The sequence below is a fragment of the Oryza glaberrima genome, chromosome 7, assembly GCF_000147395.1.
Source record: "Oryza glaberrima chromosome 7, OglaRS2, whole genome shotgun sequence".
Taxonomy (NCBI): domain Eukaryota; kingdom Viridiplantae; phylum Streptophyta; class Magnoliopsida; order Poales; family Poaceae; genus Oryza; species Oryza glaberrima.
The window spans coordinates 24,742,182-24,767,538 of NC_068332.1; the positions used below are offsets into that span (position 1 = coordinate 24,742,182).

Below are 25,357 nucleotides of genomic sequence, written 5' to 3' on the forward strand. Positions count from 1 at the left end.
TTTTTCCCTCTTCTCTTCTTCGGTGAGGGGGCGAAGAAGAGAAGAGAGAAAAGAGAAGAGAAAGAGAGAAGAGGAGAGTGCGACTGACATGTGGGCCCCACGTACTTTTTTAATTTTGTTTGCTGACTAGGATGTCACATCAGCGAAACCACCCATATATACTGCTATAGGAACTTGAGTGTACAGTTTGTATGAGTTTAGGGGTATATATTTCTGTTTTTGTGGTTAAAGGACCTTAAAAATTCTCGCTGTTAAGTTGAGGGACCTCCGGTGAACTTATTCCCATTCCATTCTCTTCCACGTATTCTTCACGTGAATGCGACGATTGAAATGAAAGCACCCGTGACGTTGAGCATTAGCCATCAGACAAAGCATACAGTAAACATCCGTACCATGTGCTCACGTCCATCATCTGTTGTGTAATAGTAGTACGTGTGCCACAATTATTGTGTCCCTATACTAATGAGGAAGGCGTATTGGCCAGCAATTTCTCCTACATATGGTGGCGTTTGTTTCCGATGAAAATAAGATAAAGACAGAGCACACAAAATAAGAAAGCCATTTATATGGTTAATTTTGTTTTAGTTGTTATAAACTTAAAAATTAATTTATTTAATATTCTAAAGCAATATTTATATATAAAAGTTTTCATATAAAACATACCGTTTAGCATTTCAAAAGCGTACTCTGACAAAAATTGAGAAAAAAACAGTATCTTAATTAGAAAAGTATATGGCCATGTATAATCCAGTGTTCCGTTCGTATGCTTATTGCACTCTAATGTGGAAGGCATATGTCACAAGCAAACTAGAGGGACTCTTGTTTAGAAATATTTTGAGAAGCAATCACTGAGCATCCAACCATTGAGAATATAGAGAAGATAGGGGTTTTTCATCTTTTGGTGTAATTTATTTCGTATATTTTATAACCATGTATCTTATAATTTTAATGAAAATCTAAACTGTTTTAAAAAAAACCTACCACCGCTGGAAACTCCCCTCAAGTTTCAAACTCCTCTCGAGCCATGACATGAACAAACGTTTGTAGTAGGATATATTTAGTTCACGCTAAAATTAGAAGTCTGGTTGAAATTGAAATAAAGTGACGGAAAAGTTGAAAGTTTGTGGCTGTAGGAAAGTTTTGATGTGACGGAAAAGTTGAAAGTTTGAAAAAAAAAAGTTTAAAACTAAACTCGGGCCTAGTTAAAACTCAAAAGCACCAGGGGATTCAACTTTCGCTCAATTGTGAGCCTTGTGCCTCCTCGGATTTTCTCCCCCCTGTCAAACCTGCAATCATCTTTGCATCTTTGTAGAAGCAAAAGCTTCCATCGGCATTGCCCGAGGCGGCGTTGCCTGACTTTGCTACAGTGCTGTACTACCTGCGTTTTGCATTGTTGCTCTCTTCTGAAGCCACGAGCACATTCAGTTTCACTTTGCCATGCGACCCCAACCAATGCAGTTCCTGATGGTACTGTAACTTTTTTTTTTTTTTTTTTTGGCTTTGAGGACCAGCACAGTTTTGGCCTCGGGGACGACGAAAAAAGCAGCTGCAGATGCATGCAGTGCCATGCACTGCTCCGGCTTGTGACGGCAGAGTCGAGAAGATGGGTACCGAGTCAAAAAAAGCAACAACCAAAAAAAGTTTATTGCTATTGCTACTTCCCTCGTCGTATTTTAAGTGTAAGTTTTCCTCAAACGTTTACTTTGTTTGAAAATTTTTTATGATTAGCATTTTTATTGTTGCTAGATGATAAAATATAAATAGTATTTTATACGTGATTTATTTTTATATTTTTTTAAATAAACGGACTATTAAATATTGGACACAGGACGGAGGGAGTCGTATATAGTATACGGTATAATTAACTATGAAGCTGCAGCAGCCATACGGAAGGTATAAAATGTCGCTTTTTAGCGATTTCGTCGTACGTAGGCTAGTCTCCCAAATCTGGGCCAGCATTGTTGTGACAGCGTTGTTGTGACATTGTTTGAATTTCATTTCATGCATTGTTCAGTACGTCATTAGGGACAGAGACATGGATCTAATCAGATCATTAATAATTATGCAATCTGTTTCTCCATTTCAGTTTCCAACAGACAAAAAAAAAAAACCTTATCATCAGAGTTGCAAAACATTGCAGCTTTGTGTGGCTATCTGAAAAACGGCAGCCGCATCTCATGCATGCCACAGCTCTCACGAAGTCGGCAGAGATGCGTACTTGAGGTCTAATTGCATGCAATTGGAGAGAAAAGCCAGAAGAGATTTTTTCTTTTTTTGTTTGTGCAAGACAGGATCATCATCAGGATGGCGTCTCAATTTCTTCAGAAGTTCACGACAGCTTCCGTTATCTAGGGAGTGTTCTGACCACCACTAATTAATGGCGTTTTTGTTTCTCTCTTGCTTGGCCTAATGACCTGCCTTTTGGTAGCAATAGTTAGGCACAAAACCTTGAGCTGTTCTACTGATGACAAATGGAGAGGAACAGCAAAGACACAGCTAAATGATACTAGCTATTGAAAAATGTTCAATCCTCCCGTGTTGATTGTTCTTCTTGAAAAGAAAAAAAAAAGGAACAGCCTTGCACTACGCAGAGGAGAACTTAAAATAACTATAGATGAGACTAGTCTAAGTTAATTCCAGTTAACTAAGGCACAATGATATTGTGATACACACCGAGTATAAAATTGGCTGTGGAGAGAACATGCATTCAACACAATGATCATCGCCAATTCTTGAAGATATATCTATACAAAATACGTGTACAATCATGTAGCATGTTTATGGCTCATAAAGAAATTGGGTGAAGTCTTTAGCATTCAGATTAGTTTTCTGCCATTGCAATCTCTATTCCTTGGATGCCATTTTGTGTAATATCAGACTATCAGTAGCTTTCTGATGCTTTCTCCTTTTGGTTTTTGAATAATAGAATCCTCGGTGTCCAATCAGCGTTGCCCCAGCGTATAAGAGAAGGTTCTGCACTGATAGTTGCCGGCCACAACTGCTCATCAACGCATAAACAATTTGGGACACATAACTGTCTGATCTTTTGAGCTCTTTGCTCAATTTTTCTATGGAACTTGTGTTGCCATGTTGGATAGTAGTAGAATAATATAAAATGGTATAGTCATGTTGGGCACAACAAGAACAAGATCAAGAAGCTTAAAGAAAGTTGGTCGCAAACCTATTTAGGATCAGCTGGTATTGGCACTAATGTACTGTAGTACTCCCTCCGTCCTATAATATAAGAGATTTTGAGTTTTTGTTTGTAGTGTTTGACCACTCGTCTTATTCAAAAAATTTTAGAATTATTATTTACTTTTTTGTGACTTACTTTATTATCCAAAGTACTTTACGCATAACTTTTCGTTTTTTATATTTGCATAAATTTTTTGAATAAGACGAGTGGTCAAACACTACAAGCAAAAACTCAAAATCCCTTATATTATGGGATGGAGGGAGTATCACTTTTCAGAGATGTTTACAACTGAGAGAAAAATGCTTTTAAAAGTTGGTCGGTGTAGGGTTCCTTCCAAGAACTCGGATCCACGTAATCTGCAAAGTTTCACCGGACCTAATATTAACCAATCATTGCTTCAGAAGAAGCACAAAATGACATACATACAGGTTCCCTTACACATGACTGTGACTGAAACCTGAAGGTACTAGTTCATGCATGTCCAAAACCTGCCAATTCAGGGCACAAAACTACAATCCTTCTGAGGCATCAGCAAACACAAACAATGTACAGTGACCCGATTGCTTGCATGCAGATTGCTGTTCACCATTTCTCATCAGCTAATGTTTGTACGAAAATCTGCAGACTGAACAGTGAACACCATACTGCTGCTGAACTGAATCTGTCATTTTCGTTGCAGGGAAGCAAGTTACGCAAAGTTCGCAGCGTTGCTCCATTGGTGGTTTGTCCCAATGCAGAATTGCTGATAACCCATCATAGCATGCTGACTCTGAAGAACACAAAATGCTGATGCATCAGCAGCCACTGAGTTTTTCAGTTGGCCCCATCTCATTGCTGCATAATTGGAACTTCACATATATAGCCAACAAATGATCATTCATTCCAGGAAAGGAGAACAAAACTGTGGCATCACTAGTACTAGGCTAATAGCCACCAAGGTCCCAAAGAAAAAACACTGTACAGAGTGAAGTAGAGTGATTATCCAAGGATTTCCTATGGGTATTGATCAAGACACTTACAAAAGAATAGTACCTGATACATGCTACCCTCAGGTAAAAACATTTACAACTCCGGACTGGCTTGCGCACTTTTGTGCATGGCTACAAATTTCCTATCTGTAAGTTGAATCATTGAGTTAACATCTACCCTACAAAATATTAGTGAGCTCTATATATGTGTGTATAAAGCTATTTATATTTACGCTAGAGCCAGACGACCTCTGTTGGAAAACCATGAGTTCAAGCAGCTCTACCACCAAGATCACTTCCACTGAAGCTGCCATCCATTTTCATACATACAATTGACAGCACACAAGTAGAGTGCCCAACTGCATTTTGCATGGTGTGACAGCCTGATCTTTCTTTGAACAGTTTAAAGTTCATATACACCTGGAGGCAGAGGTTTCTTGAGCTTCAACACATTTTCAGCTATCTAGCCTGTCTTCTTGAAATGCTTTGTATATGAAATCTTTAAAACGTCTAGAATACTGCCTTGGGTCCACCGCTGATATTGAGGTTGGGTCATACTGGAAAGATTTGTATGCATGCTCGAGCTTTTTGCTGATATCATAATCTTGAAGTATGTCTATTATCCCAAAATACAATACAACATCATAATACTCCCCAGTTGGCTCTCCAATAAGCTGTGGTTCCAAATCATTCTTCCGAGCAGTCAGTTCAGCTCTTGCAGGCATGTTTGCTCCGAGCTTGATTTTAGGCCACCTGTTCATTCATAATATTCAGATGTAAGTCACAGGAAATAGTGAAAAGCAAACTGGAAGTGTATTTTTCATGGGAAATAATTATTAATTCTATGCGTATCTGTAGCCCTATCTTGGTTATGTGGTTATTTACCACCTGTCCAACTAGTTGATAGTACATATAACCACATCGCAAACAGCTAGCAGGCAAATTATGGAAAGGAAGGAACTGCCAAGGTCCTATGCAAAACAATGCCCTAGAGTAGCCATGAACCAAGTGGACACATTCCAGATTTTGAATTTTTTTTATTAGATAGTGATTCCAAATTTTGAATAGGTCATATGAGAATGATTACATGGTTTTATATTTAATAGATAATGTCTTTATTAGGTCAATTGCTTCTTCAGAAAGAAGCATGAATATCACGCAATATGTGATGATTTGCTGGTGTGATTGTGAAGCTAGCCCGTCACGACATAAGGTCAAGACAAGCAAACATCACATAAGTATGAATTTTCCATATATAATATTAGGTCACATTTCATTACCACATTTGTAAACGATACAACAGATATTAAATGTTTGGCTTACCTGTTTGGATCAGTGAGACACTGATCCACATTTCCTCTTGAAAGACGAGGAGTAGATATTTTGTTGATATCGTAATCGGTGGAACCTTCAACCAAACAAAAGGCCTTGTAAGGGATAAAATGAGCATGCCCAAGAACTCAAGTTTTATTCATGACAAACTTTGCCTGTTTTTAAGTTTTTTTTTTTAACCAACCTTCGCTCAGAAGCTTCTCTCTATTGCCTCTAAAATGTACACCCACCAGAAGACTGTAATCCATGATCTTCTCCTGCTCAAGGAAATCGCAATCCCTGTCCACTTGCCTGCTTCAACACATTTAATTCTATATTAATGTTTTGAAGGAAAAAAAATGATTACACGCCCAAAACTAGAATATGAGACAATATGTTTTTGCACCTTTGGAACTCATGGAACCATTGCTTCTTCAGTCTAAATATGAAATTCAGATCAAGATCCTTCAGAGTTGTATACTGATCAATCTCAGTTTGTGGCTTGTCAGTTGTTCGGCCAAGAGACGAGCCTTTTAGATCAAAACGCCTATGGATGGAATGATCAGAGCAGAACAGATTTCCCATGATGACAAAGCGAACCTGGGCGGTAATATAATGGTAAAGAGTCAGGGAACACATCCGACAATGTATACAACAAAAAAGGCGCTAAGGATGGATATGAAATACTGAAATATACAGTGAGATTTCGTCTCTAACCTTTTTCTGGTTTGCCCCAGCTAATTTAACACAATGTAGACCAAAAAATTTGGTAACTAGAGTGTTCTCGAATGAACGGACATGATTATAGTAAGCAGGAAGCATCTTAAGCAGCATCTGTAACGTAAACAAAGTTTTTTTTCCTTAATTCAGAATAAGCTTAGGAAGCTTGGAAAATGGAAAGCCTAGATAGTCAGCGGATCACAAGGACAAACCTTTACTTCTGATTTCTTCATTGTCTTTATCATGTATCGATCATCATTTGTAAGGTAAAAGAAGCTTCCACTTTTACCAGGAGAAGAGAGCTCACGGAGAGCCTCACTTCCACAAAGGGATAACATATAATCAGCAGCATCCACCTTGAACAACTTGCGCAGCGTCCTTTGATTGAGTTCAGAACAAATGTTGATCAGCATTATGACACCAGAACAAGGGTAAAGCATACAATTTTAACATGGGAGTGATGACCAACCGGAACACCTGAGGGCAGTAATCTTTCCATTTGAAATCACAAGAATTGTGCGGAGGGGTGTATTTTGAGCCTTCTGGAGGGAACTTTGTCCATACTTTTTCCTTTGGGTCAAAAGCCGAGGATTTCAGATCAAGCGTAACTGGACCTTGCTTCCCGACTGCATGCCTGTGCCAACAAGCCATCGATACACACATGGATTTAATCATGGGAAAAAGTTGATAAAAATATGATCTATAGGCTAGCGTGGAGTTCAATCGATTTCGAGCCATAAAGGAAAATGCCATCTTAATGCTGGAAATTATAACATACACTGCAAATCATAATCAGATTAACAACCCAAGAATTCACCCTTTCTTAACATGTACTATTAATAGTACATAGCACAAAGCAAAATTTTTATCGAATTATTTATAAGTATTCCCCAATTAAAAGCAATCCCAAAACAAAATTTCACATCATTCATAACATACAGGGGCAAAAAGGAGGAGCTCACGCACCTGATCCCGAGCTGCAAGTTGAGCATGAGCTCGTAATTCTTGTGACCCTTGGCGATGGTCTCGCCCTGCCGCTTCGCCTCCCGCGGCGGCACCCACTTGGCGATGCGCGGCGCCGGCGACGGCGGCGCGAGGACCAGCTCGTCACCGCCGCCGGCCGCCCTGATGCTCCTCCTGGGGCCCACCGCCTCGTCGGCCAGCGCGGCGCCGTCGACAATGTCGCAGGTGATGTCCCCGTCGGACTCCCAGATGCAAATCTTGTCGTACTTCCTGTCGCCGCCGGAGCTGTTGCTCAGCCCCGACGCGGAGCTCGACCGCGCATTGCCCGCCGCCGCCGCCGCCGCCGCGCCGCCTCTGTTGCCGGAGTGATTCAGCGACCTGTGCGGCAGCGACGCGACCGGCTCGGCGGCGCCGCCCATGAAGCCCGGGAGGTCCCTCGCGAACACGTCGCGGGGGTCGCGCGCCGTCGGGGAGGACGCCGCCGGGGACGGGTAGTAGACGCCCTTCTGCTGGACAATGCCGGTGGCGGCGTCGCGCGTCCAGTAGCCGACGTAGACGCTGCCGTCGGCCCATCGGAAGGTGCCCTGCCCGCGCGGGCACCCGTCCTCCCACCCGCCATCGTAGCGGTTGCCGTTCGACCAGACGAGCGCGCCGCGGCCGTGGATGAGGCCGGCGCGCCACTGCCCCGTGTACTCGGTGCCATTGCGCCAGATGTACCGGCCGGCGCCGTCCTGGAGCCCGGAGCGCCACTCGCCGTCGTAGTGGTCGCCGTTGGCGTAGCTCTTCTTGCCGTGGCCGTGCTTGAGGTTCATGGACCAGGAGCCCCGGTACGTGTCCCCGGCGGCGCCGGTGTACGTCCCGGCGCCGTCCATGAACCCGTCCCTGAACTCCCCCTCGTAGGTGGCGCCCGACGGCCACGAGAACCTGCCCCTCCCCGTCGCCTTCCCGTGCCGCCACTCGCCCTCGTACATGCACCCGTCCGTCCACAGATACTTCCCGGCGCCGTGCGGCGCGCCGCCGCGCCACTGGCCCGTGTAGAAGTCACCGTTGGGGAGGCCGCGCTCGACGTACCCGTCGTGGCGGTGCTCCCCGTCGCCGCCGGCCGTGGACGCCGACGACGAGGACGCCGTCTCGGGGTCGTCGGCGGCCAGCATCGGGGACACGCGGCGCCTGCTGCCCCCAGGCTGCGGCTGCGGCTGCGGCTGCTGCTGCACCACCTTGCGCACCGTCGCCTCCCACGCCCTGGCGCGGATGTGCTCGTGCATTTGCCGCGCCCGCCTGTCCCGGTAACACCCGTTTCTTGATATATCCCCACACCTCCGGCGCCACCGCCGCCGGCGCCCGAGCTCCCTGTGGCGTGGATCTAGCACCGCCGGAGGCCGCGGTGGCTCCACGGCGGCATTGCTGGGGGGATAGCGAGCTCGCGCGATGGGGGTAATGGCGAGAGGAAGGGATGCACGCAACGCAAGCGAGGAGGAATGGAAGGGGGAGAAGGAAAAAGGGAAGGAAAGCAAAGTGTTTTGGGGTGAAGAGGTTGGGGAAGAGAGGGAGGGAGGATGGAATGAAAGAGAAGGGAGGGAGGTGGAGGGGGTGTTTTACCTTTAATTTATTTTTTCTTTTTTTCTTTATCTTTTGATATTTTGGGAGTTTGAGATGAATTCACGAATGGATTGATATTTTTAAGGTTATTTATGGAAATAAACAAATGAGTTATCTATATTAAAGAGTTTAAAATTTTAGTTTAGAAAAAAGATTCAAACAGTTTTTAATAGAAATTTAGGAAGCGCGCAAACGAAAATCCAAAATGGGAATAAAAAATAGAGAAAATTTGTGTCATACTTTTTTTTGTTTTTTTAATTTTATTCTTTAGGCCGATCTTTTCTAAAACTTTAAAAGGACTCCAATATTTGTGAACCATTTAATAAACCGATACAAACCAATAGTACAATACAGATTACCCCTTTCCGAAAAAAAAAGGGGGCTGGAGATCGTTAGTTGTGTTGGTGGTTTTTAGTTGTTGGTGGCAGTGTTTGTCTACCAATTAAAGTGTCAAAAGGCTACAGATTTCGGTTCTGCTGTTGTCTCCATGCTTAATTAGCAGTGGTAAGTACTTACCAACTAAACAATCGATCCTCGGCTTAATTTAGGGCTCTGTCTGTTTGTGAGATGGTGGGCTCCTATTCTTTCTCCGAGCTTGCACAACACCAGATGTGAGATATTTAACTATTTACAGCACCGCTCTTATAAATGATAATTAAAAATTGAGAAAATCCATAAAATGCCATTGACAAACACTCTGATCCCAGAAATGCCATCGACAAAGTCAACTTTCCAAAAATACCATTGCACAAGCCTCTTTCTCCTAAAAATGCCATCACCGTCAAACTGCCGTTAGCATCATTCCGTTAAGTTGCATGAAAAGACAATTTTACCCCTAGGCAACCATTTACTCACACAACATCATTTTACATTGCTTGCTCACAATAAATTATATTTCTGTTAGTTTATAAATTCACAAACATCATTATTTTACCATCAATCAAGTTATTTCATAATTAAAATCACTGAAATCAAATCAAACAAAGTCTTCAGATGAAGTCAAACAAAAGGGGAAAATTTCAACATCAGAGTTGCAACACCTGCTAGGACTACGGCTTCCTCCTCCACGGACCTCAGCAACTGCGGCTGTGGGCCTCTCCTCCCCCTCCTTGCCAGCGCCTATGGGCCTCTCCTCGCCGGCATCTATAGCCCCCGCGCCACATCCTGCAATAGCCGCGCCGCCGTGGACATCCTCGCCGCACCCTGCCATGCCACCGCCGCTGTGGACCTCCTCGCTGCGCCATACCGCACCACCGCCGCCATGGACCTCCTCGCTGCATCCTGCCACGCCTCGCTGCCCTGGTCCACCTCGCCGCATCCTATCGCGTCACCGCCATGGTCTTCCTCGCTGTGCCCTTGCCGCGCCGCCACAGCAATGGACCGCCACCGAGCCACAGCCACCGCCGAGGACCGCCGTCGAGCCACTGTCGGGGACCGCCGCCGCCGTGGACCTCCTCGCTGCGTCCTGCCGCGCCGCCACTGTCCTGGTCCTCGCCGCATCCTGTCGCGTCCTCGCTGCACCCTTGCCACACCGCCTCCGTGGACCGCCGCCGAGTTGGTCCTCCTCGCCACGTCCTGTTGCGTCGCCGCCATGGTCCTCCTTGCCGCGCCGCTGCAGCAGGGGAATGCCGCCGAGCCGCCGTCGCCGAGACGCCGCCGGGGAGAGCGCTAGATCGGGATCGGTAGTGGTAGGGTTAGGGTTAGAAATTTCATTTTTTTTCTTTGACAGTAAAAACTAGGTATATTTTGCACTGAGGGAAAAATAGTCATTATTAAAAAAAATAACGGTTGTAACGGTGTGGAGTTGACGGTGATGGTATTTTGGGAGAAAGAGGCTTGTGCAATGGTATTTTTGGGAAGTTATCATTGTCGATGGCATTTCTGGGATTAGGGTGCTTGTCGATGGTATTTTATAGATTTTCTCTTAAAAATTTACCGTTTTACTTATTGTCATAGACACATAAAAACCAAGATGTCTCATATTACGAGTGATAAATTTTTAATTGTCACATCTTAAAAGTTATAAATAGTTAAATGGCTCATTTGTCATGTATATGCTTATTTAATTATTAAATGTATGATTTTCTCAGAAAAATATAGAAAAAGTACTTAAAAGTCGTATTATAATAATTTATTTTCTAGTTTTTAAGCTAAAATTTAATTAATCATATACCACCTCGTTTTCGGGAAAAAAGTTTCCAACACTTACTATCAAACACACCCAAAACAGAAGAGTGAAGAGAAGCTATCAGTTCAAAACTACACCATCTCTTCTCCAATTTAGCCTCTCGTGGTCTGAATGTTGTCTTACTATCCATAATCAAATTTTAAATTTTAAACTAAAATTTTCAGTTGATTTTGCTTTGTTTTTATCATAATTTATTTTTGAGCATCAGCTTTTTAACCCGCTAAGATCACAGATTTAAAATTTTTACTTATAAATATTGTTATTACTTAGGACACCTGTGATGTAGAAAAAAAACATGGGAAAATTGAAGGTTCCAATCCTATATAAAAACACTAAGAAGCGCCTTTAAACGAAAGATGAAATACTATCCTTGAAAATCCTATGAAATGCATAATCCTAGAGAGATTTTGAAGAAAAGTTAGCAAGAGCTCTAATTTTTTGGAAATTTTATTTGGAGTACATCTCATCTTAATCTTACTTTTTTTGCGGTCTACTCAAATGACCGTTCATGTATTTTCATATGTTTTGCAATTCTCTATTTTGCATTTATATTTTACTCCCTCATTCTAAAATCTGAGTCCTATTTCTTTTTACACCAAGACCAAGAAACAATTAATTCATTCACCATGTGACAAAACCAATGAACATGCAACCAATAAGTATTAAAATGGCTTCTTGGTTCCTATCAACAATTTAAGTTAGCATATAATGACTATAAATAGGACTTAGACTTTTGGAAAAAACCAAAGAATGAAATAGAAGTAGGTCTTAGACTTTTGGAAGGAGGGAGTAGTTAAAATTCTGTGTTTTTCATACTACTTCTTTTTCCCACGGTTTATCGGCTGTAGACCAAACATCAAAGCATTAATTACTAACCAATCGGCCTAGCCTTCTTAAGCTCTTCCTACCTGTGTAGCCTCCATTTGGTTTGTGTTTGGTGTCTTGTCCCTGTTCCTCTGATACCTGCAGGACCATGGATTCAGCTGCAAATATTCAGTAACCCTTGTCATGATATGTAGCCTGGTCCAAATCTTTTGACTTGTAGGTCTACCCAGCTGTTTGGTTAAAAGGCTGCTACTAATGACCGGCTTCTGATGTTGCTTTATTTAGCTAATCCAGCACTAATGAAGCTGATCAATCTCATAGGGAGAAGAAAAGAAAGGCGATACACTAATAAAGCAGGGGTATTTATTAGTCAGGATTCAGAGACAGGAATCCCAATCTTCCATGAAAGCGAATCAATCGCCTTGTTAGTTGTTCTTCTGTCATGTAAGGCATGTACCTCCTGTCCTCCAGCTTTATCATTTATTTTAAAAAATGGAGATTAGTATTTTTCTTTGAGCCTCTTCTGACTTTTGGCCAGCACACCTCATCCAAGATTTGATTTTCGAGTATAATTTTACACCAAACGTACAGTGTGTACTGGTTTTTGTTAGAAGAGAAGAAGAAGAAAAAAGAGGACCCAACAAAACCCAGAAAATATGGCACGTTGTCACATTTGACATCCTCGTTCGCTTTCCCAAGAAAGTTGCAATAAGATTACCAAACAAGTTTGATTTCTTTGGTACAACTATCAGTGGTAGCGTCTCTCTTGACTTTATATCTGTGTTCATCAGCAGTCACCATTTCTCATGCGTTTTTGCTGATTGCTGACTTGCTGAAACGGTGATACCGAACTCTCAAAACTGCAAATTAATTGTTGCAGCAATTTACCAGCAATTTCAACTCAATTTACCAGCAACTAGCTGGTGCTTGGCCCTGGGTCTCTATCTCTCCAAGACATCAACACAATGCATGCCAAACTTGTGCATTGGAGGATCCTCTCAGGTCTCCTAGTAATTATCAGTACCACAAAGCCAGCAGTACTGTTGAAATTAATTTCCATCAGAGATCACATAAACTAATGGTGAGATCGCATTAGTCGTGCGTCCAAATAAGTTGTCAGATCTTGATCCATTTCTTAATTAAAGTCTCGTCCTTGCCTGCAGGTAGGTAGCCTAAGCCTGGTCTCAGTTCTGAGCAAAAAATAAGGTAGGTTGCCAGTGGAAAAATATGCTTGACTGGTTCTCTTCTCCCTGATAATTGATAAACTGAACCACCAGTTCTTCCCATTCATCCAACGAACAAACCGACAGATAGATATGGCTAGCAATTAACAGAAACCAAGGTCCAAGTGTGAGGTCAACAATATTGTCCTTGCATTGGCTCACACACAAACTGTAAAGTTGTTATTGTTCTGCTTGTCTTTAGAAGGGCAGAAGTGCAGACACTGTAGCTGTAATGCAATGTTACTCAGACCAAACAGGGATCAGTTAAGTGTACAGCCAAACACAAGGTGAAAAGCATATACTATCTCCATCGTAGTCCGACTATGTATGGACAAAGCCGAAACGAAGTCTATGTGGGATGGAGGGAGCGAGAGACTCTTAAAAAAAATGTTCGGTAACATAAATTATTTAAGCAATTGACTAGAGCATTTTTATACTACATTTCATCGGCTTTGCTGTTCATTTCAGATATATATTGATCCAACAGGTTGGAGTAGAGAGGTACAACATATGTTGTTTGTTCTCATTGCCTTCCTATAAATGTTGCAAATCTAGAAAGGATATTGATGACGATATCAAAGCACTGTGCAAAAATCAAAAGGAATAAATAAGGGCACAGGACGTGTCTGGATGGGGGAAAAAATGTACATGAAAACGACTAATGTCATGGACATCACATTGTGATGGGCAAAAAAACAGTTGACATAGATGATGGTTACATGTTTGATACTTTGATTATGCATTTCAGAAAAGAAAAAAAAAACGCGCTGACTGTTGTTTTTTTTATAGGAAGAACAGAACTTTACGTCAAAAGATCATCATTACCTCTCGTGTTAGCTTAACACAAGAGGGCAATCACTCTGTGTAAGCAACCTTGTAGAGGCTTGTAATTAGTGCCTCTAACAGCCACTTGCAAACTAATTATGAGCCTCACTTAGTACATGCATGAATGAGCTACCGTTTTATTGTTGTAACAACTATGTATATAAACTCTTGCTGACCAACGCATGTGGAAGGTATGGAGCTTAAAATACTTTTGAGAAATTAAAAACGCGAATATTAGGGAAGAATCTAATATCAAATAATTAGAAGGAGTGAATCTTCGAACCCAGATCGTCTAACCCACCACCTTATGAAGCTAGCCGGAAGACCCCTGGGTGTTTCTCAGATACTTTTGAGGAATTGAACTAAATCCTATTGATATCCTATAAAATTTCTGCATTCTAAATTCTGAAGTAGCTAGCCCAAAGCTTCCTGACGCATGAGAAGGTCGGTGTGTTGAAACCAATCCTGTAAAACCTCTGATTTCTTCCATATATACATCATCAACCAAACCATAACCTAATTAAGTATACATTAACCAAAATATATAACCGATACTAATTACGAGTTATGTGCTTCACTGTTATTTTAGGCTTGTCCTAAATTTAGTTGCTCTTTTAAACCGGTGTACAAGTAGCAGATCATGTATATATGGTGATTAATTAGAAGATCCTTGAGAGATGCCAAATGAAACGGATATAAATGAAACGTATCAAGCTAATAATCGGCAGGAGAGGCTTAATCTGTGCCATATATAGAGGGGGATATGATCTTATCCCAGAGGTGGTTCACTTGTTGTTTTCCCAGGACCATGAACAGTAACAGCAACAGCCAATTCCATTACCGATTCTTGGCCATAGTGGGAAGCACGCACAATGTGCACCAGAAGCACGCACAATGTGCACCAGTGATCTGTACTGGCGTAATCACATTCATTTTTTTTTGTCTTAATAACAATGATGACGATGATTTGGAACCCCACTGAAAGTAGATAGAGAGGAAACAAATAGGCATGGCCACTAATCACCGTGCTACTATATGTACCTCAACACGTTTTGCAACACATTTATAATCGATCTGACCTAGAACCAATGAGATTGCCAACCTTGTGCGAGAACCCGATTACCCCATATCCCAACCAATTCAACCCAAAAGAGGTCTCAAACGTTAGAACATAGTAAGTGGTTAATTGTAATTTTTTTATTTAATTATGTGCAAGCTAGGATTTAAACTCAGACCTCTTCATATTATAATCTTATTGTCCGTCCATTTTATATTATTTATCATTCTAGGTTCTCTTAAGTGAAACATATTAATATTTGATCATTAATTTTTTGAAATGTGTGTAGTTTAATAACATATGAATTATATATTATGAAAATATTTTTATGATGAATAAAAATATAAGTCTTATCATGTTTAACTATATGAGTTTACAGATGTTGATGGTCAAATATTAAAATATTTGACCTAAAGGCCCGTTTGGTAAAGCTCCGACTTCTGAATATTTTTAGGAGATGGGTTTTAAGTGGTATTGTGGATCAGTCTAATCCCAACTCCATCTTCTATTTCATTTTGTGAGAACGCTTCACTCAACTCCAGTCCTATTTAAGATGAAGCTGGAACTTTTTTGATTAGACGCTTTAGAATAGGTGAAGTTGAAACTGGACTTACGCTAAACATACCTTTATATTCTAACGTCCCAATCGTCCAATCGATCGTATCTCAAAAAAGCGCGAAAAAAAGCATAAAAAAGAGCAGAGGCAACCGATAAAAAAAAAGGATGCGAGATAGGTTTGCGCTATACTCCCTCCGTTTCAAAATATTTGACACCGTTGACTTTTTAGTGCATGTTTGACCATTCGTCTTATTAAAAAATTTAAGCAATTATTTATTCTTTCCATATCATTTGATTCATTGTTAAATATACTTTCATATACATATATAGTTTGCATATTTCACAAAAAATTTTTTAATAAAACGAATGGTCAAACATGTGCTAAAAAGTCAACGGTGTCAAACATTTTGAAACGGAGGAGTATCTTCCAAATCTGGCTCTTTTCCAAGGACGCAACACGTACGTACGAGTAGGCCCTGCGAAATCCACAACTCCACAACCCCCCACGCCCACCGTGCCGCGCGCGCCGCGACGGCGACCGCGGCGAGGCCACCACTCGCACACGCGCGCGCCGCGGCGAGCGCTGACCCCCGCCGTCGACGACCCGACCGCGAGTGGAGAACACCGGCGAGAAATCGCCGTCAAGCTAGCTACTTTGGCTGGGAAAGGTGCAGGTGCACGTGATTTGCTGGTAATCCGAGACAAAAACCCGCACCAATTGGACAGCTAGCGAACGCAGCGTGGGTGTGTACTTGTGACCGTGATAATTTCGCGTTGGATCGCGTTCGTTTAGTAGTCATCAGTCTCGTCTCAGTACCAGCCAATGCAAAGTCAAATCCCCAGCTGGAATGCCCCAGTGAGAGATGATCGATGATCAGTAGTAGCTACTCCCTTCGACCTGAAAAAAAACAAATTTATAGTATTAAGATGAAATTCATAGTATTAAGATGTGTCACATCAAGTACTAGATTAGTTTTTTATGAAACAGAGGGAGTAGCTGCTAGCATTAGCAAATGCAGAGCTTTCAATGGCGCCCTAAAGTGGCGTGTGTGTCCTCAGGCTGCATCATTGACCGATCCGTTGGTTGTTCATGACACACCCCCAATGTAAGGACATATGATGAGCAGCAATGAAACCACTTTCCAGGACGACAGACAAACCATGTGTGGCTGACACCTTCCTCTATCTTACTACTACGATTACGATCGATCTCATTCTCTGCTGCCATGCACCTTTGATGACGATGATGATAATAACCAACTTCACAATTAATTCACAAACAAACCAATCACAATTAATTAAAGATCAATTTGCTGAAGATCCTGTCAGGGTGTGGAGGAGACAGGCGCCAAGACATTGCTCTCAACTTAACCACGTTGCCTGCGCTGATGGCCAGGCCGGTTTGGTGCTATGTCTCCGATACCCCAAACCCATCAGGGGGCGCCATCACGTATATGTTTCATACTGTACGTACGAATGCAGTGGCAGTAGCAAGCAGGGCATTGAAGACGGCTGCTGGTACATGCACGCAGGAACAATGTACCAGTACACCAGTAGCAGTTGGAGATGGACGGAACAGTGCATGCAGTGTAGAGGTAGTAGTAGCTAAGCTAGGTGGTGGGTGATCGTTGTCATGAGGCCTGGAGAGGCTCCACCGCTGCTGCCGCTGCCACGCCCTACACCGCGGGCTCCACGCCGCAATCCGCTGTCCCCCTCATGCTGGTGCCGTTGCCGTCTACCTCGCGCCATCTCTCTCCGCTCTCCCACACCGCACAGCGCACGCCGTCCGTCGATCTGCCGGTTGTCCCCGCGCGCGCCACTGTGATCACCGGCACCCGCGTACGCGACGGATCGATCGATCGCACGACACCATGTATACCACGGTTCTCCCCGGCGCGCAATCGGACGGCCGGAGAGGGGGGGAGACGGATAAATCGCGCCGTTGTTCGTTTGTTGAATGTGGTCTTGATAATTGATTCATAAGTTCAGTTATGAGGTATTTTCTCGGTGCCATAGAAAACCAATCAATTATTAAACATGATGCATCTTAATATCATTTGGATATGTCTCTCTCTAAATTTGTAATACATGAATGTGCCACCTTCGGTACTAGGTTGGTTTTTTTATAGGACAAATAGAGTAGAAAAAGATATTCTGCTATTGATAATAGAGGTAGTATAAATAGGTAGGGTAATTTTATCATCCTTGAGAAGATACCAAGATATACCATATTTTCTAATATAAAATTTGGTATCTCTAGTAACTAAGTACCTCAAGGTACCAAAAAGTTTAGTTTAAAATTTAGATATCTCAAGATACTTTCTTAAGAACCGTAGAGGTACGATCTACTCCCTCCGTTTCAAACTATAAGTTGTTTTGATTTTTTTTCCGGGTTAAACTTCTTTGCATTTGACCAAGTTTAAAAAAAATTAGCAATACTACAACATCAAATAGTATCATTAAATGTAGATTGAATATATTTTTTTAATAATATGCTTGTTTTGTGTTGAAAATATTTTTTAATAAATTTAATTAAACTTAAAAGGTTTTACTACAAAAAATTCAAAATAACTTATAACATAATGAAGCAGAGAGAGTATTAAATTAGGAGAAAAAAAGCTTAGATTGATTCTACTATCAGCACAACAAAAACCAATATAAAACATGTCTAATTTTTTACGATTACAAAGAAAATGATCAATGAGTGTGTTCCTTTACCACGTGATAAAAAGCTGAAGGCGCGCAGGGACGGAGCTACCATGATTCCCTGGTATTCTTAGGAATACCCAACTTTTTTTTATCAAAAAAACAAGTATACTTCTAGTATATATACATGTACATATATTAGTGCACCTAAATCCTCAACTCTTCGATCCAAACACAGCCCAACCGGCTTCTTGCGATGCCTCCTACCAACCCGACCCACTCCGTCGTGACCCATCAGACATCAGTTGAGCCACTTAGAGCCAGTTTAATAGTATAGCTAAATATTGGCTCCAAATCATCTATAGTCAACATAATAGCCAATTCATACAATAATTACCTATAAACATGTATTACATAATTAACGTACGTTCCCACCTGTCATACACACATGCATCTTGAAGTCTGTGCTGCAGCTGGCTACAAATCTGTAGCCCGCTCCTCTATCTCTCCTCTTTTATCTCATTAAAATATGTGTATAGCTAGCTTATTAAGTTGTTATTGTACCTGCTCTTAGCCACAACTCTTCTAGATAGCCCCCTCTCGCTCTCCCTCCGTGATCCATCCCTCCCTGGCTCGGCTCCCTCGCGCCGCTTCCCATTTGCAAACCCTAGGTAGCGGCATGGTGAGGTGGCAACTGGCGGCAGGAGCTGAACCGTGCTACCGCGGAGGGGGAGGCCATTGCTGCGGCGGGCGGTGGCCGGCGCCCGACAATCCGCCAAGCTCAGGCGGTCAGGCCTGTTGGTTGCCGCGGCCGCGAGGGGCAGGGACGGCCAGCGGCTCAGCGCTTAGACAGGAATACCCAACTTTGAAATCCTGGCTCCGCCACTGGAGGCGCGGTAATCCCCTAACACACTAAATTCATGTAAGCGTGTATCCATATGTAATCGTGGACACTAGAATTTAAACCTCGTAGTCACATGTACAGTTGCAACTGTACGTGTTACACAGTGTACTAGTACTAACTTTGACTACCTACCTGTGAAATCATCGATGATCGATGAGCCGGTGCTGCGTACGTATCAAACCTGGCCATTCAACTTGCCAAATGGCAGTGCCTTGGCCTTGTCGGCTACCTACGTACGGTCATTACACAACTGTTACGTCAGTCAGGTGACGAGTACCATGTTAACATCCATGAAAAAAAAAATTTGCATTGCCTGCTTTTCCGGGACTCCACTTGGTGATCGATCAATCGGTCGATCGGTCGAGTTGGTGTGCACCGAGAATTGCCACAGAGAATTGATAGTAGTACTGCTCCCTCCGTCCCTAAATATTTGACCAGTTGACTTATTTAAAAATGTTTAATCGTTCGTTTTATTCAAAAACTTTTATGACATATGTAAAACTATATGTATACATAAAATTATATTTAACAATAAATCAAATAATAATAAAAATAATAATTACTTAATTTTTTTAATAAGACAAACTGTTAAACATGTTTAAAAAAGTCAATGACATCAAATATTTAGGGATGAAGGGAGGACTTGGTAGTAGGGTTCTCAATCCATAGGGAATTATATTAGCCGCATGTGATGGAATTGGTATATTGCCTTAGCCTAACTCCAACTCCAGCTAGCCACGGCCAACTCTTTAGATAATGGAGTGGAAAGCAATTCTTGATGAGATCTTGTGGTCCTTAATTAATAATGCTGTCAAATCATATTGTTCACACTTTTGTCCCTCTAATATATATCCAGATAAGTGATCAAACATTTTCTCCACTTGTGACTAAAGTTTTGGTTTTTTCCCCCTCCCCTTTTAAGGGATTTAACTTTGGGTCGTAGTAAAATGATATCATGGGGAAAGAGGAAAGGCTAAGTGTATAGGAATTTAACAGTTTTGGGATTATGGTGGCTGGTGGGCCCAGTGACTGCGCTAATGGCCAACAAAACCACACTAGGGTCATCATGGTAACCAACTTAGCGGAAAAGGATTGAGGTTTAGTAATTTAATGACTCTTTAGTTTGGAGCTGATCGATCACTTCATTGGGTCATCAGTCTTGTTGTGGATGTCATTGCCCCAACAATCGCAATTAAATTAGTGATGAAAAGGATGGGAGGCTAATTAAGATGATGCTACCCTATGTTTGTTGGTTGATTGCTAGCTATTGTGGGGCTAATTAAGCTGGGGCTAATTTGTGGGAGTAGGATTTGTGCTGAGGCCAGCTGACATTCTCCCTACATTTGCCTAGCAAAGCCACCAACTTGTAAAGTATGGCATCAGAACCAGAAGTCTGGGTTCGAATTATGATTGACACAACTAACGAAGAAAAAAAATTAAAGTATTGTCATCGATTTATCGTTTCGTCTGTAATTAATTATAAGTCATAATGTTTATTAGCGATAGAAATTAATTTGAAAGTAAATTAATCTTTTATACATATGTTCTGAGGGACTTAAAAACCAATGCTAAAAAATAAACCTAGATAAAAAAATCAAAGTAAACTCTAAGATTAAAATTTAAAATTTAACTTTTGGTTGCGAAACCGAAGAGCAAACAATCCACCTTGACATAGGGAACCTCTATCCAAGGAAAACACATTAAATAAACAAGTAAATTGTTCGTTCTTTTTTATCAGACTACTCGTTTGGGTTATATTATTGTGCAGATTTTGCATAGGCTTTATTATTATTTACTGTTATTTGAATGCTAGAAGCATAAATGTCAAATAGTCTAATATCATAATCAAAGAATGTAGGGATAAACAAGAAAGACATACACAAAGGTGGCAAGCTTTTCTGTGTGTATCCACTAAACACTAAATAATTCATATTGTTTTCTAAGTTACTACTAGTAGTAAATTACATTATATTGATAGCTATAGCCTCGGTTATGGATCCCACACATAAGCAGTCAATAGCGGCCGGCAAGACTAAGACACATTGTGATTACTGCCGTAAACAAATGACCACTCGACACGAACATTGTCTCACCAATCTTCTTGCTCAAGCTAAGGTTCACTTAATTTGTTTCTAGAAGTTCTGAAATGGACTTGTTGCAACAATTGAAACTGTTTTTTTTTTGGCTGTTCCCTCAGTGTTTCACTCACAAGTCACAAGGATATGTACGTATGTATACCATATATATGTACTAGTAGGTTAATGTAATCCTAGATGTCATTTTTACTCCATCCGTTTCAATTACTTATATATCGTTCTAACTATGTCCTAAATTGAACGTTTGTATTTTTACAAATTGTTTCTAAAAAAATGTGTAGTTATAATTTATATGTTGTTACTACGTGAGTTTTAAAAACTAGTAGTTAAAAATAGATATATTTGACTTAAAGACAAAATCTACACAGAAATATACACTCCGTGTCTTCTTCGCTACTCCCTCCATCTTCAAATATACCCCCACCGCCCCAAAATATAAAAGATTATATTTGTGTGGATGTGACGTATTCTAATAATATGAATATGAATATGCTCCCTATCCAGATTCATTGTATTAGTATACGTCTCATCCAACTAAAATCTCTTATACGTAGACATTCTAGTACAATAAATTTAGACAGAGCCTTATTCAAATTCATAGTAATATGAAAAGTCTAATCTATATCGAGGTTATTATATATATATTTTTGGGACATATATATATATGTATTACTATAAATTTGACTTAGGAGTTTCTTTTTTAATAGCCGTGTCTTCTTCGCTACTGTTGTGGGGGATGTGATGTGTTAAATGGATGATGCTGTAAAGGTAACACTACAGGCAAAAGTAGCAATAATGCTGTGTAGAAAGGTTGGGAGGTTGGAGTGGATCATATGGATGTGATAATTAGGAGAGGCATGCAGAGAATGCACGGACATGTGTTAAATGATGAAAGGGCAAAGCTTAAGCTAGTGTACTTAAGGTCTACACTGTTTGCTAGCATAGGCTTGTATCACTGTAAGTACTGAGGGACCCTTCCTTTCATCACAGTTCACACCAGAGACAGATATATCTTCACTCGCATGAGCACAAACCACATGTACAAACAGTAATCCTAGATACGACGACGACCGACCTCACGCCTAAGATCAGATAAATCCTGTTTAGGCACTATTGGGGACATCAGGATATTGCCAAAATTAAGAGAAACAAGAGAAATATTAATTATCTTGCCCTGATCTAGATCCGTGCAGTTATAAGGCTACCCTAGAACATCAAAATATAAATCCATTGAATTGTCGTAGGAATCATTGGTCCCAAACTCCCAATTCACAAAGGAGCACCAAAGAGGTCCTAATCTTTGGACGTGTTTAGCTGGTGAAATGAAATTTTTTTATGTCACATCGGACGTTTGACCGGATGTTGGAAGGGGTTTTTGACACGAATGAAAAAACTAATTTGATAACTCGCCTGGAAACCGCGAGACGAATCTTTCGAGCCTAATTAATCCGTTATTAGTACATGTGGGTTACTGTAGCACTTATGGCTAATTATGGACTAATTAGGCTCAAAAGATTCGTCTCGCGATTTACATACAAACTGTGCAATTAGTTTTTTGTTTTATCTATATTAATGCTTTATACATGTGTCTAAAGATTCGATGTGATGTTTTTAGGAAAAAATTTTGGAACTAAACAGGGCCTTTGTCGTCGCACATCCAATGATTTAAAATAACATATTTTCTTCTCAAATTTATATCGAGTGTAATATAGCAAATCCGTTAGTTTTATGGCTAGCTAGTCTCGTGGATGGCTAGGAGATCTCACCGTCAGCTAGATCCAAGGGTGCACGCACGCGCGCGTGCTGCGACGGCGACGAGAGGCGCATCTGATCTGCTCGCGAACTTTCTCTAGTTGTAGCTAGGGGAAGGCAGGCAGGCAGAGTCCGTGCGTGTGCAGTGGCGGCGGGTCCCGCGTGTCGCCGTGCAACGCAGCGTGGGCGCGTGGGCGGTGCCGCATGCCGCAGGGCCAGGAGTTACGCCGTTGCTCACCCCGTGTCCAGTGGTCCACACGAGAGGTACGAGAGGCTAGAAGCACGTACCACTTCCTCCGTCGCAAAATAACTTCATTAGTGCAAGCTTTTCTTCTGATTTGCGTTCCAGCATTGTTGCTAGATGACCGATCTTTTGTAAAAGCATGGCATTGTTAGCTACTTGGCCTGTCGCTTGTGAGCTCAGGAGCTTGAAAACGGCGAGCCACATCATCCTCGATTGTGTGTTCGCATGCTAAGTCTGGTACCATTTCCTGTCCCCCTGGTTGGCCTGGGTTTGCCCCTCCCGTGGTTGCTCTCTTCAGGTCTGGTGGCCATCTGCTAGGGCCTTCGACTCTCTAGTCCTGGTATCCTGGTAGTTGTAGAAGGAACGAAACATTAGGGTTTTTGATTTATCCCTTTCGTTGATCTCGGTGATTCTAGAGTCCATTCTTCAGGAGGGTCGTTTCTGGTCTTTAGCTAGTGCCACTTTGTTTGGGAACTTGTTGGAAGCATAGGGGTTCCCCACCATCTCTCTCCCTCTATATAGGAACAGCAGCTTTCGCTTTTCTTTCTTTCTTTTTTTTACCTCTTGCGGTCTTTTTCCATGTAACTCAACAATGACTTATGTTTGGTCTGTTATGTTACGTTGTAGAACTAAAAATTCTATCTTTTTCTAATATACTGACGTGTATTTTTTTACGCGTTCATGAAAAAGAAAGAAACACGAATCGAAACAAGCTTGATTTTATTTAAATTGATTGTTCTGGGATAAATCATAACGATTGTAAGCTAAATTATTTTGTAACGGGGGAGCACGCACTAGCTGCATGCATGCAGCGTGGCCGAGCTAGCTTTGCTAGCACGTACGTGTGGCTCGTGATGCTGCTACTGTGATATATGCCTCGCTCTCACGAGGCAGCCATCGCGCGCCGCCGGCGTCAACCCGACCTGATATGTACTAGTTGTATGCTGCTGCTGCTTGCCTGTGCCGACTGTTCTAGTATATGCCAGGCAGCTGGCAACTGCAACTCCCTTGACTTGGCTGCAGTATGATATAATTCGACGTCAGATGAGGGATTGCGGGTGTCTCTTCTGTGTGTGCATGTGAATTGTGATCCATTGTTCTCGACGAGATCGACCAATGCCGGCCTGCTGCTTCGACGATCACGACGGAATACCTGCATGTATTCTCCTGGAGTACGTTTCAAAAAAATATATTTTTGCACGGTTTATATCCAACATCGGATCGTTCGTCTTATTTAAAATTTTTTTATGATTAATATTTTTATTGTGATTGGATGATAAAACATGAATAGAACTTTATGTGTGACTATTTTTTAAATATTTTTATAATTTTTCTAAATAAGACAGACGGTCAAACGTTGGACACAGATACTCACGGCTACATTTACCTTTGCACGGAGGTAGTACTACTGTTGTACCTATACATGATTCTATCAAGAACTAATCATTCTCGGGCGCACTAGGGATTCAGATCGGCCGCCTGGGCGAAGAAGCTTTCTTCTCCGAGGCTCCGTCGACTAAACACACTCGCCCAACACAGTACAGTGGTCTGATCTACTCGAGAGCAGAGCTAGCATGAGCCTGTTTGGATGACACCATCGATCGATCACTTCGCCACAAAATATTTAGCAAAATGTAGCATGCCACACACTTTGTAGCCAATAAAATTGTTAACCACAACATCAACAAGTTGTGCTGGCCACAAGTTATATAACTCGGGTAGTATTGACTAGTGAGGTAAAATTAATGTAATAGTACTACCAGTAAATAGAGAGTGAAATGAATGCTCATGCTCGTACAGATCCTAGCAACAAATGCTGCTATATGTACGATCTGAATATGCATGCTTCTTTCTAACGATACCTCCGTGTGGTCACTGGTTGGGTAAATTTCCTGTGCCTATTTATGTGAAACGCTTCAATGCAGCCGGACGCCGACATGTGGATGCAGATGAGATGGATCGAAATGTCAATGCACCAGATCGATCAGGAGCTCCTCGCTGCATCCACTATACCAAGGGTGTGTTTAGTTCACACTAAAATTGAAAGTTTGATTGAAATTGAAATGATGTGACAGAAAAGTTAGAAGTTTATGTGTGTAGGAAAGTTTTGATGTGATGAAAAAGTTTGAAGTTTGAAGAAAAATTCTAGAACTAAAGCCCGTGTTTAGTTCATACCAAAATTAGAAGTTTGGTGTAAATTTGGAACAATGTAACGGAAAAGTTGAAAATTTATATGTGTAGGAAAGTTTTGATGTGATAGAAAAATTGAAAGTTCGAAGAAA

General features: G+C 41.6%; 1 protein-coding gene across 1 annotated transcript; it reads right to left on the reverse strand.

The window, feature by feature from the left end:
- Nucleotides 1-4,154: 4,154 nt before the first annotated feature.
- LOC127780032 (phosphatidylinositol 4-phosphate 5-kinase 6) lies at nt 4,155-8,708 on the reverse strand. Its single transcript, XM_052306992.1, has 8 exons — nt 7,162-8,708; nt 6,665-6,829; nt 6,408-6,573; nt 6,193-6,309; nt 5,882-6,075; nt 5,681-5,787; nt 5,488-5,572; nt 4,155-4,917 (listed from the first exon to the last, which is right to left on the reverse strand). The coding sequence occupies exons 1-8, from the start codon at nt 8,421-8,423 to the stop codon at nt 4,620-4,622; spliced, it is 2,394 nt and encodes a 797-aa protein (XP_052162952.1). The 5' UTR covers nt 8,424-8,708; the 3' UTR covers nt 4,155-4,619.
- Nucleotides 8,709-25,357: the final 16,649 nt, after the last annotated feature.

Coding starts and splice junctions, on each gene's coding strand:
- LOC127780032 (XM_052306992.1), bottom strand. CDS start 8,423: ATGCACGAGCACATCCGCGCCAGGGCGTGGGAGGCGACGGTGCGCAAG. Junction 5,573..5,680: donor AGAGAAGCTTCTGAGCGAAG/GTTGGTTAAAAA, acceptor GTTTGGTTGAAG/GTTCCACCGATTACGATATC. Junction 4,918..5,487: donor TGTCTCACTGATCCAAACAG/GTAAGCCAAACA, acceptor ATGAATGAACAG/GTGGCCTAAAATCAAGCTCG.